Source organism: Chamaea fasciata, unplaced genomic scaffold (genome assembly GCF_029207755.1).
Source record: "Chamaea fasciata isolate MVZ Bird 193981 ecotype frontalis unplaced genomic scaffold, bChaFas1.0.hap1 SCAF_4, whole genome shotgun sequence".
NCBI lineage: Eukaryota > Metazoa > Chordata > Aves > Passeriformes > Sylviidae > Chamaea > Chamaea fasciata.
This window is the reverse complement of record NW_027094089.1, coordinates 26,593,158-26,606,995: the sequence shown is the minus strand read 5'-3', so window position 1 is coordinate 26,606,995 and position 13,838 is coordinate 26,593,158. Positions and strand designations below refer to the sequence as shown.

Below are 13,838 nucleotides of genomic sequence, written 5' to 3'. Positions count from 1 at the left end.
GAGATCTCCATAATCAGAAGGATTGACAATCATGAACAAGAAGAAATTTAACATGGGCAAGTCCTGGATTCTGCACCTGGGTTGGGGCAGCCCTGGATGTACAGACAGACTGGGCAATGAGAGGCTGGAGAGCAGTGCCATGGAAAGGGCCCTGGGGTCCTGGGCCAGGGCAAGCTGAACATGAGCCAGCAGTGCCCTGGCAGCCAGGAGGGCCAAGCGTGTCCTGGGGACATCAGGGACAGCACAGCCAGCCGGGCAATGGAGGGGATTGTCCCCTCTGCTCTGGGCTGGGGTGGCCTCACCTCCAGTGCTGGGGACAGGTTTGGGCACCCCCATATAAGAAGGTCATAAAGCTATTAGAGAATGCCCACAGGGGGGCCATGGAGGTGTTGAAGTCTCTTGAGGGGAAGCCACGTGAGAAGCAGCTTGGTCTGTTCAGCCTGGGGGAAACAGAAGAGAGACCACATTGCAGTCTGTAACTTCCTTGTGAGGGGATGCGGAGGGCAGGCACTGATCTCTTATTTGTGGTGACAGTACTTGAGGGAACAACATGAAGCTGTGCCAGGGGAAGTTCAGGTTGGATATTTGGAAAAGGATCTTCACCCAGAGGGTGGCTGGGCACTGGAACAGGCTCCACACAGAAGTGGTCACAGAACCAAGTGGGACAGAGCTCAAGAGGTGTTTGGACAATGCACTCAGGCACTTCTTGTGCAGGGTCAGGAGCTGTGCTCCCTGATACTTGTGGATCCCTTCCAACTCAGAATACTCTATTATTCTTTTAAATTATATTTTCAAGCAGTAAATACTTAATTAGGTAGAAAATAATCAAATTTCAGTTACTTTAGATTACACTTTAATTATCCCACAGGTGATAAAATTATGTTGACCTATTATATTCAAACAAGTATCAGATGAACCACTGCACAATGGTCCCAGAACTACCCTAGGACCAGAGTGCTATATCCACCCTGGCATCCCAGTGAATTCCTCAGGACACAAGTCAGTTCTGTGAAGACATGAGTTGCCCACCACCAGTTTTCTTCATTTAATTAGCTTTCCTGAAGTCAAGACATAATAAAGAAGATTAGCCCTTACCTAGTACCAAGCTTGCACTTTCCCTGACTCAAACAGGGCTCATTTGAGCAGCCAGCTAAATGAGACAACATGACTGGGTGCACAACAAAGATCAGTCCTCCAGAAGGCTCCACATCAGGCAGACAGTATGTCCAGGTCCGCTCAACCTACTCCTGCAGAGCTGTACAGGTGTCTTTTAAGCTTTTGAGTATAAGCATACGCACAATGCAAACAGCCTGAGCTGAGGAAGAGTTCAGCCAAAAATCCACAGAGCTAGCCTGGAAGTTCAAGTCAGCACACTGGCAAGCAACAAGCCGCACATCTTGGAACAGTTCTTTGCAAGTCCTAGGCTGGTATCGAAACATTTCTTCAAGTTCTAGGACTGGATTCACACTGAGTCATTATCTGCAATTAAACTTCTAAAAGAAGTCATGTCAGTGCTCCTTGACCCTCACATGCACATGACTCAGAGCATACCAGTGGTCTCTGACAGATTACAGGAAACAGATTAGAAACACTTTTGAGAGAGGGGCTTAAGAATAAAATTACTCAAAATTATTTAAATATTTTTGTTGTAGAAATCAAAGAACTCATTAGGAAAGGAGACTTGGTATACTACATTTACAACAATATAACAGTAATCTGTCCAACTGCTGTCAGGTCACAGGATCTCTGAATTACTGCCACTTGTACAGTTGCTAATAAACCATTTCATTACACACTACTCTCCAAACTGGAACGCCTAATCTTAGGAATTAACCTCAGTTCACAATCTGAAAGCAGAAGGCTGCCAAGAACCAGAAACCTCTTACAGGCAAATTAGTTGAAAGACAAATACTAGAAATGCTGCACAGCCCATAACAACTATCAACTGAATTTACATTTACATTAGTTAGAAAACCTAGTAAAGTTAAAAAAGAAGACAGAAAAGTTGTGTAGGGTGTAAAGACAAAATACCCAGGTGACACATTTGCTTTGTTTGTGCTTTCTAAATGTCAAATTCCCCACACATGCACAATTCAGGCATCCATACAACTTGACAAAACTATAAACTGTGCTCTCTTTATAGAAGGAACAACAAAAGTCAAAGGGTTTCATTCCAAAACTGTGAGGAATGAAACTAATGTTCCACAACCCACCTCTGTCTTATTTTGTGCATTTTGAAAAAGAGCCTTTGAATCATACAACATTAAACAGAAAAAAAGGAGTAAAGATTCCTCTGTGTTTGCAAACTGATTTTTGGCATAGCATGGTCTTGGCTTTCATCCCTATCCACTCCTCCCGATTTAGTCCTTGAATATGACAGCATTTACTGGCTTAATTAATTCTTATTCTAATAATCGAAGGCCTGTAAAACATGGTATACATATATATGTGTATATATATCAAAGGCAACTTCTTTCTTATTTAATGCTCTCAAACACTTGAACTGTAAACTACAACACAAAAAAGAATCCTTTAAAATGTTACTGGAAAACTACATCCTGATTTATAATGGCGTAGTGTTTTCACATTCGCTGAATTTCTGTTTTGCCAAATTTAGTGTAGTGGTTTGAGTGACTATTTTGGGAAATAGGATTTGCGGGAAAATGAAAGTCCATGGAAGTCACATAAGCTATTTGGCTAGTAAGCCTTAGTTGTTGGGTAGCTATGACAAACTGTATTTAAGAGCTATATATTGTTTGTAGTACAAGCCACTTAGAGAAAGCCCAATGCTTTACAAATGGAACATGACATACAGGTTTCTTTTCAAAACTGTGTGCTTAGCTGTTGTTCTAGATGAGAATGGGATAATCTAGGTATTATTATTTTGCATGATTAAATTTCACACTTGCTTTGTGAACTTCGCCTTTTCTCAGCTACCTTTCTCTTCAATTTCCTTTCTGACACTAATTTTGTCCTCAATTCCCCGTTGAACTGTTGCCACTCCACAGTTATCACGTACCTTAGCTACCTTCCATGTCACACACTTTAATCACACCACTTGATCTGTCTGCCCACATGGTTCTTATACACCTCTGAGGAGAACAACCTCCATGATACTTCAATAAATTTTTGACTACTGAGTTGCATGCAGAGAAGATACACCAATATGCCACCTCACACACACAAGAATATAGTCTGAGTTTTCAAGTGCTCTAATACTGACAGTCTAAAAGACAAACTCACTGGGACCATGCATCAGGACACTAAGGACGCTAGCAGGTCTTAATGGCCATGACCAGCCTCACAAGGGACCCCCATTAACAACCCCTGGCCCTGGAGCTCCACTGAAAATCTCAGCTCTGGATCTTCAGCCCTTGCTTAAGTGGCATCATTAGGTGTACCCACCTCCAGCCCTGGTTCTGGCTTTTTGTTCTGGTCAGTAAGGGCACTGTCCCTGCTGGGGTCACCCTTACTTTCCAGCCTGCCTTACTTTCTGGAGTAGAAGACAGCCCTTGATGTTCCCTGACACTTTGCTTGTCATTAATTCCTATCAAATACAATACTGTTTTTTTTTCCAGTGTATGAAATTTATCTGCACTTGGTTTTCAGCCTCATATTGCAACAAAAGCAAAGGACTTAATTTTTATGTAGTCTCTCTATAATGACTGATTTTAAATCTTATCTTGTGTGGTTAGTATCTTTTGAAAACAAGCTTTTAGTTGTGGGTACCAGCATGATTAAATACCTACTGCAATACACATCTGTCTTGAGATGAAAACAAATGTTTGGCTGCAATGTAAACAACCTATGTAAGTGTCTCCCACAGGAGTTTTTAAAAAAATTACCACACCAAAACTTTAACACCTATTCTGCACACAAGTGCAAGCAACAATTACATGGTGCTAGCTAGGAAAAAAACACTCCTTTTCTTTTGCATACTGCATCAGCATCTGCAGTCTTGGAACAATTCTTTAAACTGATGAAAGACAATTTATTGTGTGCTACAAGAGAAATATAATGAAACTGCCAAGCTACATAAAAGAAGCCTACATTCAAAGAAAGCTTGAGCATTCTGTTTTTCCATAATTATCTGTTTTAATTTTATTTCCATCTGTCATTATTTATTAATGTAAACACATCTCAGAAGCATTTTTGAGAAGTCACCTTTGAGAATAAAAATAATATAATCAGCTACTCTATTTGTGTGTTCGTTTGTATTCTTCCTTGTACACTGATCCTCTACTCCTCCTCAAGTATTATTCTTTCTTCCTTTTCATACTCACACTATCTGATCAGCTGTTAGCTCTCTCTCTGAAAGGAGCCTGGAAGTATAGCTATTACTCATGCTTTTCTAAAGCCTTAAGGCAACACTGCTGTTTTGAAGGCAAACCTTATTCCTGAATACCAGTTCAGACAACATGCAGATTATTTGTCTCTTTTTCTGGTAGGCATAGACACTGGCATATGACAAAACATCACTCTTGCAGAATTTTCTGTCCAATAATTTATGCAGCAGATGCAAATACTCCCCAAACATGTGACAGAATAGTCAAAGCTACTGTAAGAAGAACTTTCTGCCTTTTTCCTTAATTTAAAATATAGTAGAAAGATAATGATACATGATAACTTCTGAACATGCAATATCCATAAAAATCTTAACTTAAAACTACTGAAATCTGTAAAAAAATATTAAAAACTCAACAGCCATTATCTGCAACAAAATTTTAGTTTGGACTTCAATATAAATGGCATCACTAACACTTAACAGATTACTTCATGAACATTTGGCAGAAGATTACTTTGACAGATCACAAATGACAATGTCAGAGGTGTTCATATATAAAATATACATTTGTAAAAGGTCTAAAAATATTTATATAAAATATGTAAAGTCTGACCTTAAAAAAATGAACAGGACTTGTTTATGAACTCTTCCATGTTAAGACCCCAGAAATAAGCAGCTGCAAGAACTGTTTGTCCACACACATTCTGGAGCTGCCTACAGTCTGTCTTGTTGGGGAAAAAGTTACTTTACTTCTTCAACATCATTTATGGGTAAAGGAAAGATTCAGACAGAAACTACTGCAGCTAGAAAGAGTTAACTAAATAATACCTAAATATACTATTACACTACCAGGAAAGAACAACTGCCCTTTGAAACTCAGACTGAAATAATGCCATTAATTTCTTAAGAAATATGAAAACACACATTATAAAGAAAGTAACATAAACTGTTCAGCTTGCCTCCTGCTAGTTTAGAGATTTCTTCTATTAGAAACAAAAAAGGATAACATCTTAACACAGTTTGGAGGTATATTTTTTAACACACCCAGAATCAAATGCTTACAAAAGAATTTTAAAAACTTTGCAAAATCCACTGTATTATTGTAAGAAATAAAACTTGCACATGGGTAGAAGATATACAATATTTAGCTACTAGGGATCATACAAATTTACTGTAATTATTAGTATAAAATAAGAGTTTTTAAACTTGGAGGGTTTTTTTTAACTATTTGTGAGCAGGTTCACATTTCCCTGCTAACTACAAAAGCCTCTCGGCACTTCAGTCTCTTAAAACAGTCTATCTCATCTAAGACAGGCAATAATAAAGTGAATTGAGTCAAAACACTCAAACCTACACTAAGGAAAAATCAAGGTCATTTTTAAAATCCAAATAGCAGTATTTTTCCACCATGAGTTAAATCTGTTGAACATGGTATACTAAACCTACACCGATAAAACAAATTTTATTATTTTGCTAACACAGATTTGAAACATTGTCCGTTGACAGCTGGCATAATTATTCCCCTTTCCCATGTATCCATTTGGCACTTCATAATCGTACTACTGGCCAATTTATTTGACAAAAAATGTGGTTCAACTTAGTGCAACAAGTTCTACAAATATATTTCTCAAACTCTGAGATATAAAATATTTGGTATTAGGATATATGAACATGAAAGTCTTTTCCATAAGAATGTCTGGGGGATTGTTTTGAAAACAAAGGGTAATTTTTCAAATGCAGTATTAAGATTCTGTTTTAAATTCTTTAGTCCCTAAAGAAAAGTACTATGTCCTTCTGTTTTAGGATACTACCGCCAACAAACTTCACCTCTACCCTCAAAAGATTTTTTTGAGGGGTTGGATTTTTAGTTTTGGTGCAGTTTTGAGGTTTATGGCTCCACTCCTCTTCAAATCTTCTAAGTAGAGAGAAGATTATTAGGTTCTCAAATCAGTAAGTTTTTGAAAAAAAGTTATTATCACATGCCACAATGCTTTTTTAAAAGTAAGCCAAACTTTATGTAAGTAGCCTACAGTTCTGAGCCCACAATGGTTAACTGCCATACAATTGGTTAGAAGAGCATTCAGCACTTTTAGTGGAGAAGCAAACACATTGCTTATTTACTAGTTAGCTTTCAACACAAATGTATCTTAAACATCTGTCTACTTGTCTCTGTTTAACCCTTACTTTCTGCAGTGTCATTCCTCCCCTCTGGGTTTCCAATTCCAAAAATGAAGCAACTGAATATAATTAAATTAAGTCACCTCAAGTTATATGAGCAATAAGAAAGAGCAATCTAAGAAGCCTTATTAGGAACACCTTGCTGACATGATGCCTGCTCTACTTACTTCTCCGTAAATACATTACAAAACCAGCCATTTCCAGAACAACACATCTCCTTGCCACATTCTCAAACTTTGGCCCACCCAGACTTTTTTTCCTATCTGCTCCTCTTACTTGCACATCTTTCCATCCATCCTCTTCCTCCTCAACATGAATACTGTGCAGTATGTACACTAGTTTGTACCAGTAGTATATACCAAAGCATGTAAACTTTCACAAACATTACAGGAATCCCATACACTTCAGGAACTCAAACGAGCTTGATCTGAGCTTACCACTAAACTACATGATACACAGTATTTTTCACTTTTTCACTGTGATGGAATTGCTCACATTGACAGCAACATCCTACTGCTCCCATGTTTCATTACATCCAACATCTTCATTACTCCATGGGGGCTTTCCAAAGCTTACTCCTTCCACTCCAAAGGAAACAAGGAGCACTCCTACACCCTACTTCCAATAATGCTAAACAAGAGAAGGAAAAAACAGGAAATCTAAGACACCATTATGGTTCACCACAGTCACTTTGATATCTTAATAATGGTGCATACCCATGAACACAACAGACATGAGTAAGTTATCCTACTGCAACTACTCAAGGAATGATGGATTAGCAGCTTTAAGATACTACATAAAATACTGCAAAGGGTATAAAGTCATCCTACTTTTCAGAAATTTCCCCTTCTCTTCCTGAAGGCATGCAAAGTTGTTGTGGAAAGAGGGCAGTCCTTCAAAAGAGCCAGACACAGGCCGTCATAAAAGGACTTGCGACTAGAACAAATAACCACTGATACTGCATTCAGTCACAGGGAACAGGCAAGATTTGGATCCTAGACCCTCTCTTAACCACATCATCACTATTTGAACAGTATGGACAGAGTCAAAAGGAGTTGTTTTTAAACTAATTATGTATTTCAGACATATGAAATACCTACCTACTCCCAAACTACTGCTTCAGGGTGTCTGCAAGATCAGACAAACACTCCCTGCTGCCTAGAGTTTTGTTTTTAAACTCATGCTCATTACATGAACTGTAGGGGATTTCATCTTTTTCTCCCCTTGTCAATGTCCATTTGTCTCTCCCTATCTTTCACCTTAAGTCTTCTCCAACACTCCATGTCACCACCAACTCATGAGCAAAAAACTGCAGGAATTTTATTCCAGATTTGAGTTTACCTTAGTACTATTATGTAGTAAGATACTGTGACTCACTGTACTTGCTCTGATACATATTAAAACCAAAACACATACTTAAGATAAAATTGTAAAATTCCAACCAAATGTGTATTTTAAAAGCCAAATACATCTTTTTTCCTGGTGAATAACCAAAATAAAACTACCTATAAACATCTCTTACACAGCTAGGGCAAGACTGCAAAAAGACTGCTTATTCTCCTCCTCTTTCTCTTATCTTTAAATTTTATTCCAGGTTCTCTATACAGATTATATCAGTCACCAGAAATAATTTTAACAAAGATAAATGCTACAGAACTATCTTTTTTATGAATGCAAACCAAAGCTTCTGATGTGCCTGAGCCTGACAACATCACACATACTTTTATATATTGCATGGAATAAAGCAAGCAGCAGACATGTACAACAGGTGGATGAAATAATAAGTAATACAATTCCGCAGCATGCTACCTATTCCAGATTTGACAAAAATCTCACACTGGCTAGCACTAACAATGGCCAAATAGTGCTCCTATTAACCAGATTCAGCCAAGGCTTTGTGCATCTCTAAATAGCTCTCTGCTCTACCCAGACCTAGCTCTGGGAAGTCTACTAAGCCATATTTTAACACATGCTTTGGTACTGACATGCAAAAAAGACCAATATAATTTCATGAAAGAAGAAAAACCAAACCTAACCAAACAAAAACACAAGAGAGTAAGCTAGTTACCTTGCAGATTTTTTTAAGGTTGGTAAGCATTTACTCTATTTTCCATGCAAGGACAGGATAAAAAATTAAGACAGGAGAGTGTTTTTGCTTTAGAAGTCTTTTATTTTGCCACAAAAATGGCTTCTTCCTCATTTTCCTGAGGGGGAAGCCTGCTTATAAAGACAGTAACCGAAAACTGAGACAACCCAGATTTCCTCAATTTCTTGAGTATGAATTGAATATCAGTGAATTTGTAAATTCGTACTACACAGCCGTCCATAATTCTTTACTTTCATAACCTCAGATATCCATTTATGATTGTGTCAGATACAGAAGACAGGTCTAAGGCCTGTCATACTTGGTCTGCTGTCGTACACACGGCCAGGATAATGTAAAAGACCTTACTGTTAGCTGGTAAAACTACCCTTCAGTAATGAAATTATGTATCAGTCACCTGCTGGGATTCATCCTGTGAAAGGGGAATAACACACAAGGAAGCCCTTGCCGGCAGGGAGGTGTGATCTTGGGCCATTATGACCCCATCTCATGCGCTGGCCCTGTGTGAGATGATGCTGAAACTGCCCATTCCTGAGGAGGGGATACAAGGTGTGGTTCTGGGGTGGAGGGGAGAGGGGGACATGATGCACTGTTTTCATCTAGGGGATGCCCGGAAAGTGCACAGCCCACCCATCCCTCCTGCCCAAGCACCATGCTCCGTCTCCTCCTCCTGCTCAGTGGCTTCTCCAACAGACAGGGGTTGGTATGTGTTTATGCAAAAGTGACTACTCAAATTGACTTGCTTTCCAATTCCTACTGCATCTTGAGTTGTTTGTGCATGGGCATCCTGAACCTGCAACAATGATGAACCAGCAAAACATTTGTTGTGGTACTCAGTCTTTACAACAGCTTTACAAGAGCAAGGTAATACATTTTGAAAAACCACTGAAAAGCGACATGAAAAATTCATTCCCATGAAATGTATAAAGCATGTGGCCATACCACACCTACACACAACATTCTGCTACAGCAACAGAAATTAATTCTGACTCCAAAAAATTGTGATAGGAAGGGCTTCTCAGAAAAACTCCAGAGTAGTTTTGAAACAAATATCTGATTCCCAATTCAGCAGGAATTTGCTTGAAGCTTTCTTTTCCCAGTTTCAACTGTCCATATTTCTAAAGGAAGGAAACTGCAATATTTTAGGTCAAATTAGGGAGAAGACATTCAACGTAATTTCAAGCCTCCTGAAACCTTCACAGATCTTACAAGCATGAAAGCTTCAAAACAGGATCTAAGCAAAGGAGACACTTTTACTTTATGAATCAGCTCAAGTACTTGCTGATACCTATTAGGCTCACCAACAGACAAAATAGTGAGGGAATCAGTAAACACTGCTTAAGTGATTTAAAACAAGCACTCAGAATTTCATGAAGATATGAGGAATGCTGCTGCATGTTGTCTTAATTTCAGGCTGAACACTTATGTCCATATTGTGGAAATAACCAGTTCAGAATCATTGGGCAGCTTTGGCATGTGTATGTTAAAGTGTCTAAACATATCCTGATAGAAGCAGTATTTGAGCTAGATGATGTAATGAGATTTCTAAGAACCACGTATCACTAAGAGAAATAAAAACAGAACTTCTCCTGTAACTCTTGGAAAGCGAACATATTATTATTGAACTCAAGTTCTGAAAACTGGAGCACTATAAGAAGTTTCACATGCAGAAACCTGCATTAAAATGCACTGCAAATAAAACTACATTTTGAATGCTTAAAATTTAATCTTATAGCGTCCAAACAATAAGCCATGTTACTCTCATAACCTAATTTAGGCAAGTAACATGAAACTTGCCTGAAGTTTTACCAAAGAACCAAACTTTACTCTGAATTTAAGTAAACAAAGCATAGTGCTGGAGTGATAAGGGTCATTCAAATGCCCTCACGGTTGACAGCTCCAGAATCTTCTTTAGTCATCTCCCAAGAACACCAATAATTTTATTGTTAGTAATTGTATCACCCGTACTCACTTAAAGACACACATTTAGCATACTAGTATAAAACATTCTACTGTTTGACAGTGACAGAGATTACTCCACCAATAAATTAGACAGATAAATACTTCAAATATACTTCAAAACAAAGAGACTACTTGTATCAAATTGTATCTGTCAAAATATTTTTCTGAAAGGAAACCAGTATTGCAGGATTTATATATCCAATTGCAAGATATGCAGCAAACTACTGGCTTCTCAAAGAAGTAGTCTTTTGGATAGCTGCTGATCTGTGAGGTCAGGAGACATGAGACACTAAAGCTAAAAATGGGACTTGAACACTGTCAACTTTGAGGCATCTATCTGTATACCAAAATTTCTCTAGGTTTCTGAAGAAACACAAAGGATTGAAAGCTCTGTAACAAAGACTATATGGTTTGTAACAAAGAAAAACAAACAGTTACATACAAGAAGCAATACAAAGTAAAAAAGCAACCAATACACTTTCTTCCGGTCTTCTTCTATCTGATTTATCACCTCACTATGTGCTGCAGGAAGACGTCCTGAATTTAAAACATAGAATCCTAAATTCTTCTCTGTAATTATGTATGTTGATTCTCACACCCAAGTAGGGAGACTACAGAGGATGGTTAAGAATAAAATTTCATACAAATATTTTTCATATATAGATATTTTTATATAAAAGAGTATTTGAGAAAATATTTAAGTTTCAGTGCCTACCTAACCAGGAAATAATTACTTTGCAAAACTTAAGGAATAAATGAGTCTTACACATTCCCTAATACTGCCAAAACGATTTTATTCTGAAACACCTTTTCCTTATTCCATAGAAAATTTTACTCTCACTCTAACAACAAGAAGTAATTACAAAGCTGCGTAGTAACTTTAAGAGAAACTCATAATGCTCTCCCTCTTATCCCAGAAAACTTGCTGACCTATGATCAGAATGTGAAATTAAAGTTTCAGTCCCACTCAGGCAAGTGCCCCCAGTATCCCTCTCGCTAAAAAGGCCAAGGGACACTAACTTTCCCTCACCCTCTGTGGCAAGCAAGGGACCTGATGCACTGTTTCAAAGAAGAAATACCAACTGAGGTGCACCTACCTCACACTTCCATGCTTGTCACACCCAGCCCTGCTACACCCAACTCTTTATTCTGAAATTAATTACTTGAAATGTAGAATGGTAAGACTTTAAAACAAACCAAATTATTTTTAGCCTGAAACCCTTGACTGACCCAATTTACACATGGGACAGGCAGCAGCTCTGTCAGCACCACAGAGGAGTGGCACAAGGGCAGAAAGACACAGCTGAACACCAACAGGGAGTTTCTGGGTCAGCATAGAGGAACTCCTAAATTCATACTCATGTATTTCAAAGCATTTTTAGCAGACTGACAATTAACCTTCAACAATGTAAAGCAGGTGCAATTTCAGCAGGGAGGAGGCAGCAGTAGCCAATGGGACAATCAGAGAATAAAAATGTGAAAAAATCAGCAGAACTATAGTTCTTTCTCTGTGTGTGTATATAGTTTTCTCTGTGTGTTTCTACATGCAGGCACACATACTTATATACACATACACATTTAAAATCACCCACATATTTAAAAAAAAAATCTCTGGAACTAACCTGTATCTGTTATTATGTAAAGACTTAAGGAGGACGAAAAGCAAACCCTCCAAATTACAACTGAAGGCATTGAGCTACATTATCTCTCCTGACTACAGCGGGATCTTACATAAGCCTCGGGCCCGTGAGACGCGCAAATGTGAACACACGCACGCATCTTCAACTCGCGGTCGGGCCATGACTTCTAACACAGGTCTCTGGGCTAAAGAAACAAATAACAAAGTGCCACCTAAGATCATAAAGTTATTTCCAATACTATTTTTAGGAAATCGACGAAAAAGCAGTATTCATCCTCTGAAAAAAGTAACGTGTTTCGAAAAAGCAATGGAGAGGAAGGGCAACACGATACAAAAGAATGCAGTAGAGTGCAAATCTCCGGGAAGACTGCTGGCGAGATTACGCTCTCCGGCAGCGAGGCCATGACGACCAGAACCCGACCTCTAGGCACCGCAAGGACACCGGGCGGGCGGTCACCGCCAGGCAGACAGCAAGGACGGGCAAGGACACGCACGCACAGCCGGGGACGGGCGAGGACACGCACGGACTGACACGGAGGAAGCCTTGGCCCGGCGCCTGCTGCCAGCCCGGCCGCCCCCCATCCGCGCTGGGGCCCTACACGGCGCCCCCGGCCCAGCTTCCGGGGAGGCTGCGGCCGAGGCCCAGGCCCAGGCCCAGGACGGCCTCCTCGGGCCCCCGCGGGCGCCGGGGTGCGGCGGTGCCCCCCGGACGGCCGGCGGAGAGCCCGCGGTGCCGTTACCTGGGCGGCGGCGGGCGGACCGCGGCCGCACCGCTCCTGGCGACGAGGACCCTCAGCGCCGCTGACATTGAGAGAGACGCCGCCATGATGCTCAGCGCAGCTGCTGGGAGACGGCGGCGGCGCGGGGCCAAACCTCCTCCGCCCGGACAGGAAACGCGAAGGCGAGGGTGGGAAGAGGCGGCGGAAAGAGGCGGCGGGGAAGGGCGCGGGGGTCGGGAACGATGGAGATAGGCAGGGCTTGGTAGAGACAGGGGCGAAAGGCACTGCTGGCACGGAGGGAAGGCAGATCTGGTACCCGGACCTCCGTGGAGGAGCCATTCACGTGTTTGGAGTGCAGACGCTCCTTTCCCCCAGTTACATGTTTGGCCCAGAAACATTTTCTGGCAGCGTTGGTTGTGACACCATCTTCTTTATGGACACAAACTGAGAGAGGGGAAATTTAGCTTAGCTATGAGAAGGAAATTATTTACCGTGAGGGTGGTGAAACACCGGAACAGTTTGCCCAGGAAGTTTGTGGATTCCCCAGTCAGTGCTCAAAAGCAGGTTGCAGTGTTCAAAGCCAGGTTGGATAAAACCTTGAGAAACCCGGACTAGGGAACCAGGGACGTGTCCCTGCCCCATCGCAGGGGTATTGGGACTAGATGATCTTTAAGATCTGTTTCAACCCTTAACACTTGTTGATTCTGTGACTCCCAAGTGGCAGGGGACAAGCTCCAGGGAGGGCGGGTGTCTGTGCTGGCTGGTCCCCGTGCGCTGGAGACCTCTTTCCTGGGCACAGAAGCTGTGGGGACAGGTATTTTTGGCCCCGCTGTTTCTCATTATGTTTCGCTGACAAAATGGTGCACTCTGTACAAAGACATGAAAGTGTTGGTACATCTTCTTGCGCCTGTTTTTTAGCATACTTCTGAGTTTCGCTGTCTGAAATGGATC

The 13,838-nt window shown here is 40.6% G+C and overlaps 1 protein-coding gene across 1 annotated transcript in view; it reads right to left on the bottom strand.

The window, feature by feature from the left end:
* Window positions 1-13,050, bottom strand: part of NDUFS4 (NADH:ubiquinone oxidoreductase subunit S4) — a 47,989-nt gene extending 34,939 nt beyond the window's left edge. Inside the window, exon 1 of the mRNA XM_066181143.1 lies at window positions 12,909-13,050. Coding sequence (XP_066037240.1) covers window positions 12,909-12,994 — 86 coding nt within the window. The 5' untranslated portion in view covers window positions 12,995-13,050. The remainder of the gene's footprint in view (window positions 1-12,908) is intronic.
* Between the last annotated feature and the right edge of the window lie 788 nt (window positions 13,051-13,838).